Genomic DNA, 14,659 nt, shown 5'->3' with positions numbered 1-14,659 from the left:
CTAAGTTGTTTGTTTAGGACCACCATATACCTGTGTAGGGTTTCTTCCCCTACTTGGGTAGGTGTTGTTCCTTCTTGGACCCCATATGATCTTCTATATAATATTTCAAAAGAGCTTCATTTTTCTTTTGTCCTTGGCTTCGTCTGAATTCGTAATAATGCTACTGTAAGAGCTTTAGGCCAAGGTAACTTTGCTTCTTGTCCTGTCTTACAATTTGCTGCTTAATCAGATGGTTCATTTTTTCCACCTGGCCACTTGACTGAGGATGATATGGGATATGAAGTTCCCAGTCTATGCCTAGGTGCCGGCTAATTTGCTGCTCAAGTTTTGAAATAAAATGTGGCCCCCTGTCTGAAGACATTGTGCCTGGGACTCCAAAACACGGTATTATTTCCTGTAACAATGCTTTGGTTACTTCTTGTGCTTTGGCAGTTCTGGTAGGGAAAGCTTCTGGCCACCCTGAAGAGGTTTCTGTAAATACCAATATCGATACCCTCCCCATCCTGGGTAGTTCTGAAAAATCAATTTGTCATTGCTGCTCAGGCCCATAACCTTTCCCGATTTGTCCAAGCTTTGGTTTAGGAATAGTTTGGGGACTAGTTTGGAGACAAAGGCTACATTGGCGAGTCACTGGAATTACTGTTGTTTGCAAAATTCTGGAAATGATTCTGTCCTTCAAATAGTTATACAGAGTGTCTATTCCCCAGTGTGTTTTCTCATGTTCCTCTTTCACCAACGACCATGGCATGTAATAGGGAATCACAAGTCTTCCTTTCCCTTCATCTGTGATTGCCCGCCCTTCTTGGTTATAACTTCCATTTTCTTGCTCAGTTAGCATCTTGTTCTTTTTTGCTATACCTTGACTTACCTTCAGTAGAAATCTGTCCATCTGGAATTAAGGCTGCCTCAACTGTCTCAATAATCACCTCACCTTTAGCTGCTTCTTTTGCCTTTCTGTCCACCTGCTCATTTCCTTGATGTGGATGATGGCTACTTTTTCAGGTAGCAGGACTGCCCCCAATAGTTTTATTATCTCCTGGGAATGTTTAATACTTTTCCCTGGTGAGTTCAACAGTCCTCTTTCTTTCCAGATGGCTCCATGAGCATGAGCCATCCCAAATGCATACTTTGAGTCTGTATAAATAATAATTTTCTTTCCTTTTGCCTGTTCTAAAGCCCAGGTTAGGGCAATTATTTCAGCCTTCTGTGCAGAGGTGTTGGTTGGTAATGGTCCAGACTCTATTACTTCTCTGCTCGTGGTAACAGCATACCCAGCATGTCTTTTTCCACTGATCACACAGCTGCTTCCATCAGTAAATCAAGTCTCAGGGTCCTCGAGAGGGGTGTCCTTCAGATCTGGGCGACTGGAGTAGGTGGCTTTGATGGTCTCCAGGCAATCATGGATCACTGGTTCTCCCGTATCCCCACTGACAAAGGAAGCTGGGTTCACAAGATTAGTTACCACAATTTCTACATGATCTTGCTCTACCATTATGGCTTGGTATTTCTGGAAACTCTGTGGGGAAAGACAATGTCTGCCTTTTACCTGCAGGACTGCGGACACTGTGTGGGACACTAGTATCTTCTAGATCTGCTAGCATCTTCTAGCATGACTGTGGGACACAGTCATCTTCTGGCCTAGGGTGAACTTGTGTGCTTCCTGAATGTTCATCACCACTGCAGCAGTGGCTCTGAGGCACCCTGGCCATCCCTTGGCTGCTGCATCCAGCTGCTTGGAAAAGTAGGTGACTGCCCTGTGATACAGGCCCAGGTCTTGTGCCAGTATTCCCAAAGCAATCCCCTGCTTTTCGTGAGAAAACAAAAAGAATGGTTTACTCACATCTGGAAGTCCCAGGGCTGGAGCTGACATGAGGGCCTTCTTTAGTTGGTTGAAGGCTCATGTTGCTTCTTCCACTTATTGGAGGTCTCTGTTTCCTCGTGTAATCAAGACATACAGGGGGTTGACTAACAGCCCATTATTGTAAATCCACAGTCTACACCAGCCTGTAAGGCCCAAAAAGGTTCTCAGTTCCTTTACTGTCTGGGGTTTTGGGGTCTGGCATGTTGCTTCCTTGCAATCCTGCCCTCGTAGCCCAGGTAGAAAACTGTTTGCTTCGCTGTCTGAGCTTTCTTCTGGGATACTCGATACCCTTGTAGACCCAAAACGTTTAAGAGGCTTCCCATCCAATAAATGCATGTCTCTTTTGTTTGAGCAGCTATCAGGAGGTCTTCTACATACTGTAACAACTGTCTTCCTGGTGTGACTTCTCAGGATTCCAAACCTTTTGCAAGTTGTTCTCCAAATATCTTAACAGAGTTTTTGAATCCTTGGGTTAAAACTGTCCATGTGAGCTGTATTTTGCACCTACTCTTGGGGCTTCCCCATTGAAATGCAAAAATTCTCTGGCTGGCTTCATGGAGAGGAAGGCAAAAGAAAGCATCTTTCAAAGCTAAAATAGCAAGTCAAATTAGTTCAGGTGTTAAATAGGTTAACAATGTGTAGGAGTTGGCAACCACTGGGTGTAAATTCGCAGTTATCTTATTAACAGCCTGCAAATCCTGTACTACTAGGTATGATCCATCAGGCTTTTTAACAGGTAAAATACAAGTATTAAAATCAGACCAACACTTTTTTAATAGCCCTATCTGCAAAAAGTTTTCAATTACTGGGCTAATCCCTTCCCAGTCTTCCTTTATTAAAAGGATACTGTTTAACTGGTTGTTTTCCTTCTTTAATTTGCACTGGGGGTGCATTCTTTGCCCTCCCTGGTATGTCAGAAGCCCATACCTCAGGAAATACCTGATCCATTACTTTTCTACTAGTCTCTTCCTCACTTTTAGCTTTGGACTCATTGGCAATTGACATTAAGCTTAGCAATTTCACATGTTGTCAATCCTTAACCTTCAAAATAATCTCTCCAGTTTTGAATATTATCTTTGCTTCTAGTTGCTCCAATAAATCTCTACTCAAAAGTGCTGATGGGGCATTGGGCACGTATAAAAACTTATGAATTCCCCATTGTTTCCCAAGTTTATATTTCAGTGGTCTACAAAAGTACGCTCTTTCAGGTTGGCCAGTTGCCTCCTTCACCATACCATAATCATCTGTTATAGGTATTAAAGCTTTATTTACACCGAGTACTTTGCCCCTGTGTCCCCCCCAAAATTTCATTTCCTTTCCTTTGTTCCCTATCTTGATTATAACCAGAGGCTCCCCTAGGAGAAGATCCTCTGGTCCTCCTCAGTCTTCTTTGATGTGAGCAACCACCCCCTCCCCTTTTCGGTCTCCTTTGATCATCACCTTTTCTTCGTTCTGGGCACCGGTTCTTCCAGTTTCCAAATTTCTTATAGAATGCACACTGGTCTTTCCCTAGTCGGGGTGGTCCTTGCCTTGGTGGTCCTTGTCCATATCTCCCTTTTCCTTCTTCCCTTACTATTACTACCAATTTTCTTATTCCTTGTTTGTATCCCTCCTCTTGATTGCTGAAAGCTTTCCACACCTCATCTAGCAAAGTCTCCAAATTCCGCCCCATCCACCCCCAGGTCTTCTGAAGTTTGTGCCCAATATCCCCCGTGGATTGTCCTAAAAATAAATTCACTAATTGTTGTATCCCTTCTTCAAAGTCAAGATCTGAGGACATATAGTGGCAAATTGCATCTTGCAAATGATCTCAGAATTCAGAAGGTGTTTCAGAGGGACCTTGCTTAATTGCATATAAGGCTGACCAGTTTATGGTTTTAGGAATTGTCCTCTCTAATCCTTTCACTATAAGGTCTTGATAACTCACTAATTTTTCCCAATTCCTTTCTTCATTGGCACTCCAATGTGAATCGTGGAGAGGGAAAACATTCTTTAACATCATCCTGTGTTACTCTACAAACATCTTCTGCTAAATCCCCTGCTAATTTCTAAATCAATTGTTTTTCTGTCTCAGTTAAAATATCCAGGCAGACTGGATGTCTTCCCAGTCCTGTCTATGTTGTTTAATCATAAACGTTAACTTTTTAGCAATACCTCTTGGGTCACTATGGTAGTGTTTAGCAGTCTTCTCCCAGATCTCTAAATCCATTGTAGAAAAAGGAATTTTAACTAACGTTTTTCCCTCAGGGCCTATTGCCTCCCATAAGGCTGCTTGTATGGTTTCCCTAGTTTGTTTTCAGGCTGAGATGCTGGAGGACCCTTTGGGAAGGGCTCCTCTTCTTCCCTGTCACTGCTAGGCAATGGTGGATATAGTTTCATTGGTTCGTGTGTTTCAGGAGTAAGTGGGGTAGCAGACAGCTCAACTGGTGTCTTTTCCAAGGAAGATGAAGTGGGGGTTGGAGTTAACAACTGTTCTGAATTTACTTCTTCTCTCAGCCTCCCTTCCTTTCCAAGGGGTGGCCTAACCAAGTCCACCAGCTCTTGCTCCAGAGCCTCAGTTGGATACACCTTGTCAGGGTGTGTGCAGCGCTGGTTGATTGAGTGTGCACTGCAACATTGCTTGGGTTTTCCTCTGCTAGCCTTACTGTCCTATTCAAGGGCAAATACCAAGGGGTCAGAGGGGGGCCTAATGCCACAATCCCTCTGCCACTCAGGATGGTTCCGGAGGGAGAAAAACATGTTGGCGTTTGTCACTTCCTCCCACTTCTGTTCTCATCTTAAGAATAACATCAGCTGTAACAGGGTGTCATAGTCTGAGGTCTGGTGGCCATCTGACACCCTCTTCTAGCCTATAAAGTGGCCACCATTGTGTACAAAACTTAACGAGGGCCTTTTTGTTTTCTGTACCACCATAACCCACCATTTCCTTCCAGTGTGTCAGGATAAATCCTAAAGGACGAGTTTTAGGGACCTCTTTGCTCTGATTAGTTCCCATTGTTTCTTTATTATATCCCAACTCTCTTACCTTAATTTGAAAAATCTCAGGGTATAAAAAAGGTTGAGCACACTCAGTCCTAATTGTTTTTGCTGGGTTACGTAAAGTATTTAAAACTCTCTTTTCAAGAACTCAAACAATCTACTACTGACTTTCCTTGCAACCAGTTGCCACTCAAAAGCCCTTAACAAAAACTAGCACTCTACACCAAATCCTAGTATCTCCTTCTTTGCATCTTATCTTTCTTCCACCCAAACTTCACAGTCTCTCACAGTCCTTTCCCAGGTTTTTTTCCTGCACAACCCACTGCTCAGGTACTAGGTGTGACCTACTGCACACTGACTGTACGTAAACCTAAATAAACCCTTTTGTTTCCTCTGTCTAACCAACAATTAGCCAAGTTCACAAATTCCCACAGAGTCCAGACTACTGCGGTAAAGGGATCCCTTCTATCCATCTAGCCAGGTTAAAATATACACAAATCACCACCTGTAATAATTCCCATATAAAAGGCACCCCTCTTATTGCTCTAACAATCCGCAAACACAACTCTTCTGCCTCAAATTCCAAAAATCACAAGTAAGCCACTGCCAAAAGGGACTTTACTCCCTTTTGCCAAACTTACACTGTTCCTTTGTCTTTTCCCGATCTTCTTCAAAAACATCCATGTCCAAAATCCCAGAAACTAAACAATTCTTTCCACAAACTACATTTACTATTTCATTCTCAGCATCTGCTGCTTCCCTGTTATACCACAGCAGCTTTGGAGTGCACCTGGGGCACGCAGGTCTTCATCTGTAGGACACACAGTACCACCTCCTCTTACACTCCTTAAAGCAAAGGAAAACCCAAGCTGGATGCCTGTCTAGTTTCCAATGAAAACTTGTCAGGCTACGTACAAAACAGGGACCTACTCCCTCTCGTCCCCACCACAACAGGTTCTGAAGTCCTACCTCAACCCATTGGGGGTAATTCCCAATCAAAAGCCAAATTATTATTGGTTTGGCTTGAGTATAATTCTCCACAGAACACCCTTTCTGTCCTTCCATCCTCTTGTCTCACCAAGACCCAGTCCCCCATCGCATTCAAAAAATCGTCCAGTTCAAGCTGAAGCCATTGCAAAGGGCCTGCCTAGATGGCCAGACCCTGTCAGCTCAGGGTCGAGCTTCAACTGCCACTTTCAACAGACCAAATCAACAAACACCAACTCAACCAGCTAAAAGCTAAATTGCAGTTTTCTGCAATTATTACTTTTGACACAAGTTGTCAGTATTACCTGAAAAATACACCACAACTCTTAAAGCCATGGCCACTCTCACAAAAGCTGCCGAATTTCACAAAGCCAAAGTCTAAAAAGCATTCACAACTCCACAAATCCTGTGGAAAAACTTACCAAAATACTATGCTGGAAAACTCAACTTATGTCTCTCAAATTCTACAAGGAGGGAACTGTTTAAACTCAAGCACCGAATGTCACAGCAAATGCTGTCCTTGTTGCCTCCCAGGTTTCGGACTGTTTGAACCCAAACACCAGGTGTTACGGCAAATACCATCCACTGTAACCAGAAGTACACACACACCACAATCACAGTGGGGAGGGGTGCCTCTTTATAAAGGAATAAAATATTCACACAGCATGCAGGCCTTTGCAGAGCTTTAGGCATTCACCCCACTCACTTCATTCGTTCCCGGCCGTGTCCGTCACCTGAAGACGGAACTGCAGGTGGGAAGCGGTCGTTTGTATTTGCATCCAGGGTGGGTCTCAACAAGTACTCGCACAGTCACTCTCACAGCCAGGACACACTTAAAATGAAAACACATGATAAAATAAAAACAATAAACAAGGATTTGCCCCAAATTGTTAGTGAATTTGCCCCGAACTGCTAGTAAGCCCTCTACAGCTCAACAAATCCCTCCACAGGAGACTAAATCCCACTGTAGCTTGCAAGCAGACTACATAGACTTGAGCTTAGTGTGGGACATCTCCCATGACTTACCAACAGCCTCCTGGCCACACGTATGCCTTATAGGCCACTATTTTCAATTTTTAAACAGACTGTTCTGTCCAGAGTTCTGCCAGTCCTTGTCTGTCCCAGGATGAACAGCCAGAGGGCAGAGCCCTCTCTCCAGGAAGATCCCAGGGGAAGCCCCGAGGGGTCCATGACCCGAACTGCTCTCACAGCTGAACAGAACCCAGTCCTGCCACGGTCGCTAATTGGTTTCCATAAAATTGGTAGGATCACAGACAAAGTTAGATCACTATCTAAGTAGTTTAAGTTAGAAAGAGGTATGCTTTATTCGATGTTGGGTTGCGCAGGAGTAGCTTCCCAAAGGTGTGCACACCAATCACAAAGCTCTAGCCCTCTATTTATTTACAAAAGTCTCACATATTCATTCAACTACTCATATTGCCTATACATATGCATAATCCTAGGACTGCCTATCCCTGCTTCATATTAAAATGAGCTGTCCTGGAGTGATGTTGTGATGTTGGTATCCCCAGTCGCCTGTTGGGTTTGTGTTGGATATTGCCCTGTGTGCCTTTAGTGTTGGGTCTGGGAGCAGGGGGAAGGGAGAGAAGGGCAGTTTGTTTTCAGAAACTCTCCTCTGCCGGCTGGCCTTGAGAGTCAGAGTCAGAAACACATGGTGAGGGACGGAGAGTTCTTTTTTTCTTTCGTGCCTTTTTTTTTTTTTATTAGTAGTTAGTTAGTGTGTAGCTAGCAGAGGGGGAGAAGCTTCGCTTTTTTCCTTCTCCTCCTGTTTTTTTTCCTTTTCGCTTTCCTTTTTTTTCTTTTTCTTTTTCTTCTTTTTCTTTTTTTTTTTTCCTGCCTTCCCTTGGAACTGTTAAAATCTCTCTGGACTGAGGACCCAGGGGAGTGCCGTGGGGGCTCACACCTGGAACCCACCTAGATCCATCCTGCGCAGCAACTTTTCCCACCACCAGAGGGACTGAGACAGAGCAACCACCTCCAGGGGAGAATTCTTTTCTAAATCTCTCATCTCTCCAGAGTGGCACAGAGTTCTTGTCATTGGGTATTGTCCAATTTATTGTGCTGGGGAGTGCTTTGCCTGTTTAATAAACAGGGCTCTTTCCACTTCTCTCTGAGGAGTTTTTTTTTTTCCCAATCGGTTGGGGGAGGGGAGGGAGGGCCCCTTAAGAGGTTTCCTCCCAAATTTGCCTTCAACTTCTACATGAGCCTAAAGTTTGTTACACCTGCCTGATTCTTCTCTCAAATTGGGTTGGTGGTCCTTGAAATGGGTCAGTGGTCTGAAGGATGAAGTCAGAGACATGTTCTTCACAGTGGCCTTTTTACTTTCATCGTGTTGGCAGGCTACATGACCTCTTGGGCACAGTTCGAGTGATCCTGCTTGGTTCCAATTAGTTTCTGTGTCCAGGTGCAGTCATGGTTTCTTTCACTATTACAATGGTCCATCTATCTTATTTCCTTCTAAAAACAAAACTAAAATGAACAAGTAATATATTACCTATGCTCTAGCTTAAGCATCTAATAGTTATTAACTCTTCCACTTCATCTCTACTCTTCTAACTTAAATCCAAATCACTATAAACTGCTTCTCTCCCTTAGCTAAAATCATAACTCTTTAAAACCCTAACTCAAGGACCCTGCAGTCAATTCCTGAAGCACTTTGTGGGATGATTCTTCTCCCCAAGGGACGTTCCCATGGTGCCAACTCAGAAACTGAAATGCAGAGATAGGCCAGGGAGGAAAGGGAAAACAAAGATGGGCTGTTTGCATGAAAGGGGGAAGGGATGGGTAGAAGAAGAAGAAATTTGGACCAGGAAAGAGGAAAGAAAGCAAAGGTGAAGCAAAAGAAATACCCAGGGAAGTTTGGGGGTGGCTGCCAGGCAGCACTGGCTCTGAGCAACAACGTCTGCAGTGGCACAGGCAACTCACAGCTCATGGGAACAAACTTTCTGGCTGAATTCAGAGGCCACAACAAACCTGAGTGGTTTTCCTGCTGTCCCCCAGCCCTTCCTGGCCCCAGGGGCTGATGGCATTTGTGCTCACTCAGGTTCATCTCCCCACACCAACACCATGGGGATGCTCACGCCTGCTCTGGGCAGTGCAAACAGGGGCTGCTGAGCCAGAGCTGCCATGTCTGTGCCTGCAAGGATCCAGCACCTCTGTGAGCTGGGGAGAGACCAGGGCTGCAGAGGGGGGATGTTCATGGAGGGTACATGAGGATGCTCTGAGATGCTGCCCTGGGGTGTCCAGCGCAGTGGAGATGGATCAGCCCCTGCTCTGCTGCTCCTTCCCGTCTCCCACAGGGACCTTGCAGAGCCCCAGCCATGCTGTTTGCCCCCAGCCTGCCCACGGCCACCCTGGGGCTGCTCACGGGGCTTTTCTCTGCTGAGCTTTGGCCTGGGCGTGTTCTGGAGAGAGCCTGGGCAAGGAGCCTGGAGCCCCCAGGCCATGCCCTGAGGCGTCAGCGCTGCCCCAGCGGAGCCCATGGCCTGTCCCTGCTGCAGCCCCGGCACTGCCACCCCCAGCCCTGTGCCCGGCCCCGAGAGCACTCAGGCCCTACAGCAACACCAGGGCCAGGAGGGCAGCGGGGCAGGGCCACGGGAGCAGCACTGGCAACACCAAGGGCTGCTGCTCCTGGGCACAGCTGCTGTGCCTGCCCTGATCTGCCCCCAGCTCTGCACACAGACATTGCTGCTGCACCTCCAGAGAAGAGAACAAAAAGGGGTTCTCCAGTGAAAACTTTACTGGGAGACCCTTTAGTTTGTTTAAATCTACTGAGGCCACAGGTCCTCCTTGATACAGTCTATGGGTCGCAGCAAAGGTGGAGAGAAAAGAAACAAGAAAGGGCACAATCAATGACATTGCTTTGTGAACATCATTGAAAACTAAAATGAAGAATTAAAATCCAACAATCAAAAAAAGTGCAATCAAAAATGACTTTTATTACAAGTGATTGGATGAAATTGGCAACCAGTTTAATGTTTCTGAAATCGACCAGTGATCAGTGTCCACACTGCAGCCTTGAGCTCCTGGTTCCTCAGGCTGTAGATGACAGGGTTCAGAGCTGGAGGCACTACCAAGTACAGAACTGACAATGCCAGATCCAGGGATGGGGAGGAGATGGAGGGGGGCTTCAGGTATGCAAATGTGCCAATGCTGAGGAACAGGGAGATCACGGCCAGGTGAGGGAGGCAGGTGGAAAAGGCTTTGTGCCGTCCCTGCTCAGAGGCAATCCTCAGCACAGCCCTGAAGATCTGCACGTAGGAGAAAACCATGAACACAAAACAACCAGGAGCTACATGGACACTAACAGCAAGAATCCCAAGTTCCCTGAGATTGGAATGTGACCAAGAGAGCTTGAGGATCTGGGGAACTTCACAAAAGAACTGGCCCAGGGCATTGCCCTGGCACAGGGGTAGGGAAAATGTATTGGCTGTGTGCAGCACAGCAGTGAGAAAGGCACTGGCCCAGGCAGCTGCTGCCATGTGGGCACAAGCTCTGCTGCCCAGGAGGGTCCCGTAGTGCAGGGGTTTGCAGATGGACATGTAGCGGTCGTAGCACATGATGGTCAGGAGGGAAACCTCTGCTGAAATGAAAAACACAAACAGAAAGAGCTGTGCAGCACATCCTGCATAGGAGATGGTCCTGGTGTCCCAGAGGGAATTGTGCATGGCTTTGGGGACAGTGGTGAGGATGGAGCCCAGGTCGGTGAGGGCCAGGTTGAGCAGGAAGAAGAACATGGGGCTGTGCAGGTGGTGGCCGCAGGCTACGGCGCTGATGACGAGGCCGTTGCCCAGGAGGGCAGCCAGGGAGATGCCCAGGAAGAGGCAGAAGTGCAGGAGCTGCAGCTGCCGCGTGTCTGCCAATGCCAGCAGGAGGAAGTGGCTGATGGAGCTGCTGTTGGACATTTGCTGCATTGGGGCATTGAAACCTGTTGAAGGAGGGAAGAAAGTGACTTTGAGGGAAGATTTCTCGCAGTAAAGTCAAAGGTCTTTCTCACAGAGCAGTCCCTGCCACTAAACATATCCCCCTTGTCTATGTCTAGGAGAACTTCCTTCACCTTGGTTGCTGGAGCCCTGATTGCTGCTGGCCAATGTTCAGTGAGGAGCCAGACTCCAACATGCAGGACACCTGTGAGTCAGCCCTGAGCCCCAGTCAGTGCAGGGGAACAATGAGGGCAGGGGCGAGTCCTGGGGTTTGAACCTGAATCTCTTCCTAAGGCACAGGAGACACCAAGGCAAACGGGATGGGGATTGCAGGTGGCAGAATGGGAGATTATGCTGCACCTGGGTGGAACAGAGAATCCAGTGAGGCAGGGGGATTGTCTGAGCCTTAGTTCAGACTGAGAGGAACTGCTCTGTCCCTCTCTCCTGTTCCCAGCAGCCCTGGATTTGCACTTTTCTGAGCTCCAATCCTGTGCTACCCTAGAAAGCCAGGAGACACTGCTGAGAGCAGAGGGATCCCTGGCACACAAAGTGGCTCCTGCCTTTCCCTAAATCAGGGAGATTCGGCTCATTCCCAGCCTGCCCTGCCCAGAGCTCCCCGGGGCAGAGGGAGCTGGGACACCCCATTGCTGTGCTCAGCCTGCACAGGAGGAGCCCAAGGGCTGGGCCTGAGCCTGCAGCTGGAACTGCCATTCCCAGAGAGCCCGTCAGCAATGCCAGCAGCATCTGGGCAAGGCAGGGAGAGAGAGAGCCGGGCCCTGAGGAAAAGCCTTTCCCTGCCCAGCCCTGCACAGCCCCTCCCAGGCAGCAGCAGTGCAGGACAGTGGCCCTCAGGCCCTGGTCAGCAGGCAATGGGCACATGGCAGGAGAGATGCCCTGCATCTCTGGGGCTGCTCTGCCGGCCCAGGAGGGTAGTGAGGGCCCCAAGCCCCTGGGCTGAGGGCTGTGCTGGCTGGGAGGGGACACAAGAGCTGTGCTGCTCAGGGCAGTGTGTGCCCTGCAGGGCAGGGCCGGCAGGTGCCACATGTCCCCTGCAGCAGGGCTTCCCTCAGCACTGCCTCCCTCCCTCCCTGCCCACGGCTCTGCTGCAGAGCTGAGTTTCCATCGCTGCCAAGTTGAGCCAGGGAAAAGTGGGAGCACAGATTCAGGAAAGCAGACTCAAGTACAAAACACCTGCCCTGAATGAGCTCATGAAAAGTCTCTTCGGAAATGTCCTGGGCATGAACTGGAGCTCTGAGCAGCCCTGGCACACACAGCACCCTCTCCACAGTAGCAGAACCTACCCTGGCAGGAGTCACTACTTGCACCCACAGCTCCCCTCCAGCATCCATGGGAGCTCCCAGGCAGGCTGAGAGCTGCCCCTGGCAGTGACAGATCCCCCTGGCCTGGCCAAGAGCCCTCAGGGCTGCAGCACCTGGTCTGCATGACAGCCCTGGGCACCCCTGGCTGCAGCCCCAGCTTCAGCCCCTGCAGCCGTCCCTGGCAGCAGGAGCTGTCCTGCCCTGTCCCTCTGAGGGTGCCCAGGGCAGCCCCGCTCTGGAGCACATCCTCCCCCAAAGCAGAAAGGGCAGCAGAGCCATCCTTACAGTGCTGTCAGTCCTGTCCTGGGTCAGCTTTAGGAGATTCCTGCAGCCACAGACTGACTGTCAGAAGGGGTAAAGAGTTCTCCATGAAGAAGTCCAAAATTTTAAAAAGTTGTGAAAATTTCTCTGTGAATAATCTCAGAATTGTCCTTCTAGTAGCTTTAAGTCTCTGTTTCTCTGTTATCAGGTGCCTGCAAGCAGTGCCGTCAGCCCTGCTGGGCTGGGAGAAGAGCTGCTCCTCAGGAGAAATGTCTTTTTGAAGCTCTTCTTGGTTGCCAGGAGCTGCCTCTGTGCCAGGAGCCCAGCCCAGCTCAGCAGCACAGGCATAGCACAAGGACTTTAATGAGCCTCTCAGGGATTTGGTGCTTTTTACATCAGACTCAGTCCCCGAGAGCATTAAAAAAACTAATCAAGAACTTTTTCAAGAATATTTCAAGAACTTTTAAAAGTGAGATTGAAACTCCAAAGTTTCTTAAAGTTGTAATGGGTCCCACTGAGGAACATGACTGAGAAAGTGTCCCCAGGTTCCAGTTAGAGCAGAACACTGCAGGCAGTGATGACAGTTGGGGACAAACAAGGCAAAGGTGTCTCTGATGCTGAGCAAACCTGCATGTGTTTCAGGAATGCAAAAGGCCAAGGCCTGAGCCCCAGCCCCTGCCAAGGCACATCCTGTCCCTCCCTCAGTGCTCAGGGCTCTTCCCGGCCCACTGGGATGTGGGGATGTGCAATGCCAAGGGCAGCAGCATGGGGCAGCCCCTGCCAGGCTGCTGAGCAGGGACAAGGAGGCAATGAGGCCCCAGGCCTGCAAGGGTCACTTGTCTCCTCCTCATGGCTCAGGCCCAGGCCCAGCAGCCATGGCCAAAGTGCTGCAGGAGTTGGCTCTGTCAGGGCCTTGCAGCTGCTGCCCATCCCTGTGCCCTGTGCAGCCCAGGCTGTCCTACGGTGTCCGTGCCCTGCGCCTGTGTCCCTGCAGGCTGTTGTCATCCCCCGGCTGCCCCACCTGGCTGGGCCCTTCCTTTGCTGACAGCTCTGCGTCCTGCCTGCCTCTGCCTGGGCACACAGAGCCTTGGGCTGCTCCAGACTCTTTCTGGGGGACATGTTGCAGCACATCCCTGCCCTGGGACAGAAATTCCTCTCCCTCTGTGTCCAGTCTGGTCCTCCACTGCTGCCCTTGGTACCATTCTTTATTTTTCAAGCTATTTTCTGCTCTGAAGAAGAGCTCTAATATTTCTGAAACCACCTTTCAATTCCTGCCAGGCTACTCTTTTTCTATTCTCACTCTTCACACCACTGAGACCTGGGCCCTCATTCTCTATATGGGTCATGTGCTTGAGGCCTCCAAATTTCCTCTTGGGTGTTTTTTGTGTCTTTCAAGGTCTTTTCAGATTAAAACATTGTGGTCATACATAACCCAAGAAAGACTGTGTTTATTTTTAGGCCTTTAGTGGCAGAAAAAGGGGAATGCCTTTAAAATGGATAAGGATAAATTTAGATTTGATATAAAGACAAAATATTTTATGATAGGTTGACAAGACAGAAAAACAGGTTGTCAGTGGGAGTGGATGTCCCATCCCAAAGGTGTTCAAAGTCAGGAGATACTAGCGTCCTGCACCCTGATCCAGTGGTAGCTGTGCCTTCCCATAGCAGGGACAGTGCAGTAGAGGATATTTTTGGGCCATTCTAATTAAAAACAAAAAAAAATTACTTCAAGGAAAGTTCTGACACTTCCTCCTGAAAGACTCACCAAGGGAGTCTATGGCAGAGCTTTCCTGCATGACCTTGCCAGTTGAGCATGGGGGGGTTCTGAGACACATGATAAGCATCCACAAAGGGCATTTGGAGCCTGTGCAAGATTTCCCATGGGATGTCTGAGAAAAGAACAGAGGAACGGAAAGGGTTGGGGGATCAAAGTGGTTTTATGAGGAACAGGCATAAGAAAACAGAGAGAAAGAAGGATAAAAAAAATATCATAATGTATAAAAAGGGTTTACACTGTTGGCTGGTCAGGACAAGTTTTGGCTGCGCCCTGTATCTGATCCCCAAAGCCTGTGGAATTTTCCTAAACCCTTGATTGCCAACAACTCTCTGGGGCAAGGCAGCTCTCTCTGCTGTGGTACTGAGGGATGTCCAAGTGCCAGATACTGGCGTGGGGACCACAAACCATCAGGTCCTGTGTCCTTTGGGGCCCAGGCACTGTTGAGACTGGTGTGTGTGCACACAGCACTGGTGTGTGTGGGGCTGGGTGTGACCACCAGGGAACATCAAACCAGAGCAACCAGAGAGCAGCA

At 48.4% G+C, this 14,659-nt stretch overlaps 2 protein-coding genes across 2 annotated transcripts in view; both read right to left on the bottom strand.

Annotated features, from left to right (window-relative positions):
- Positions 1-14,659, bottom strand: part of LOC136302475 (olfactory receptor 14A16-like) — a 168,697-nt gene that overhangs the window by 133,393 nt on the left and 20,645 nt on the right. The gene's annotated exons all lie outside the window — the stretch shown is intronic.
- On the bottom strand, positions 9,820-10,752 carry LOC136302546 (olfactory receptor 14J1-like). Its single transcript, XM_066206020.1, has one exon. It carries the CDS (start codon positions 10,750-10,752, stop codon positions 9,820-9,822), a length of 933 nt encoding a protein of 310 aa, XP_066062117.1.

The sequence above is a fragment of the Chamaea fasciata genome, unplaced genomic scaffold, assembly GCF_029207755.1.
Source record: "Chamaea fasciata isolate MVZ Bird 193981 ecotype frontalis unplaced genomic scaffold, bChaFas1.0.hap1 SCAF_29, whole genome shotgun sequence".
NCBI classification, from domain to species: Eukaryota; Metazoa; Chordata; class Aves; order Passeriformes; family Sylviidae; genus Chamaea; species Chamaea fasciata.
Note: the sequence above shows the minus strand (reverse complement) of the source record. Positions and strands in the feature narration are given on the sequence as shown.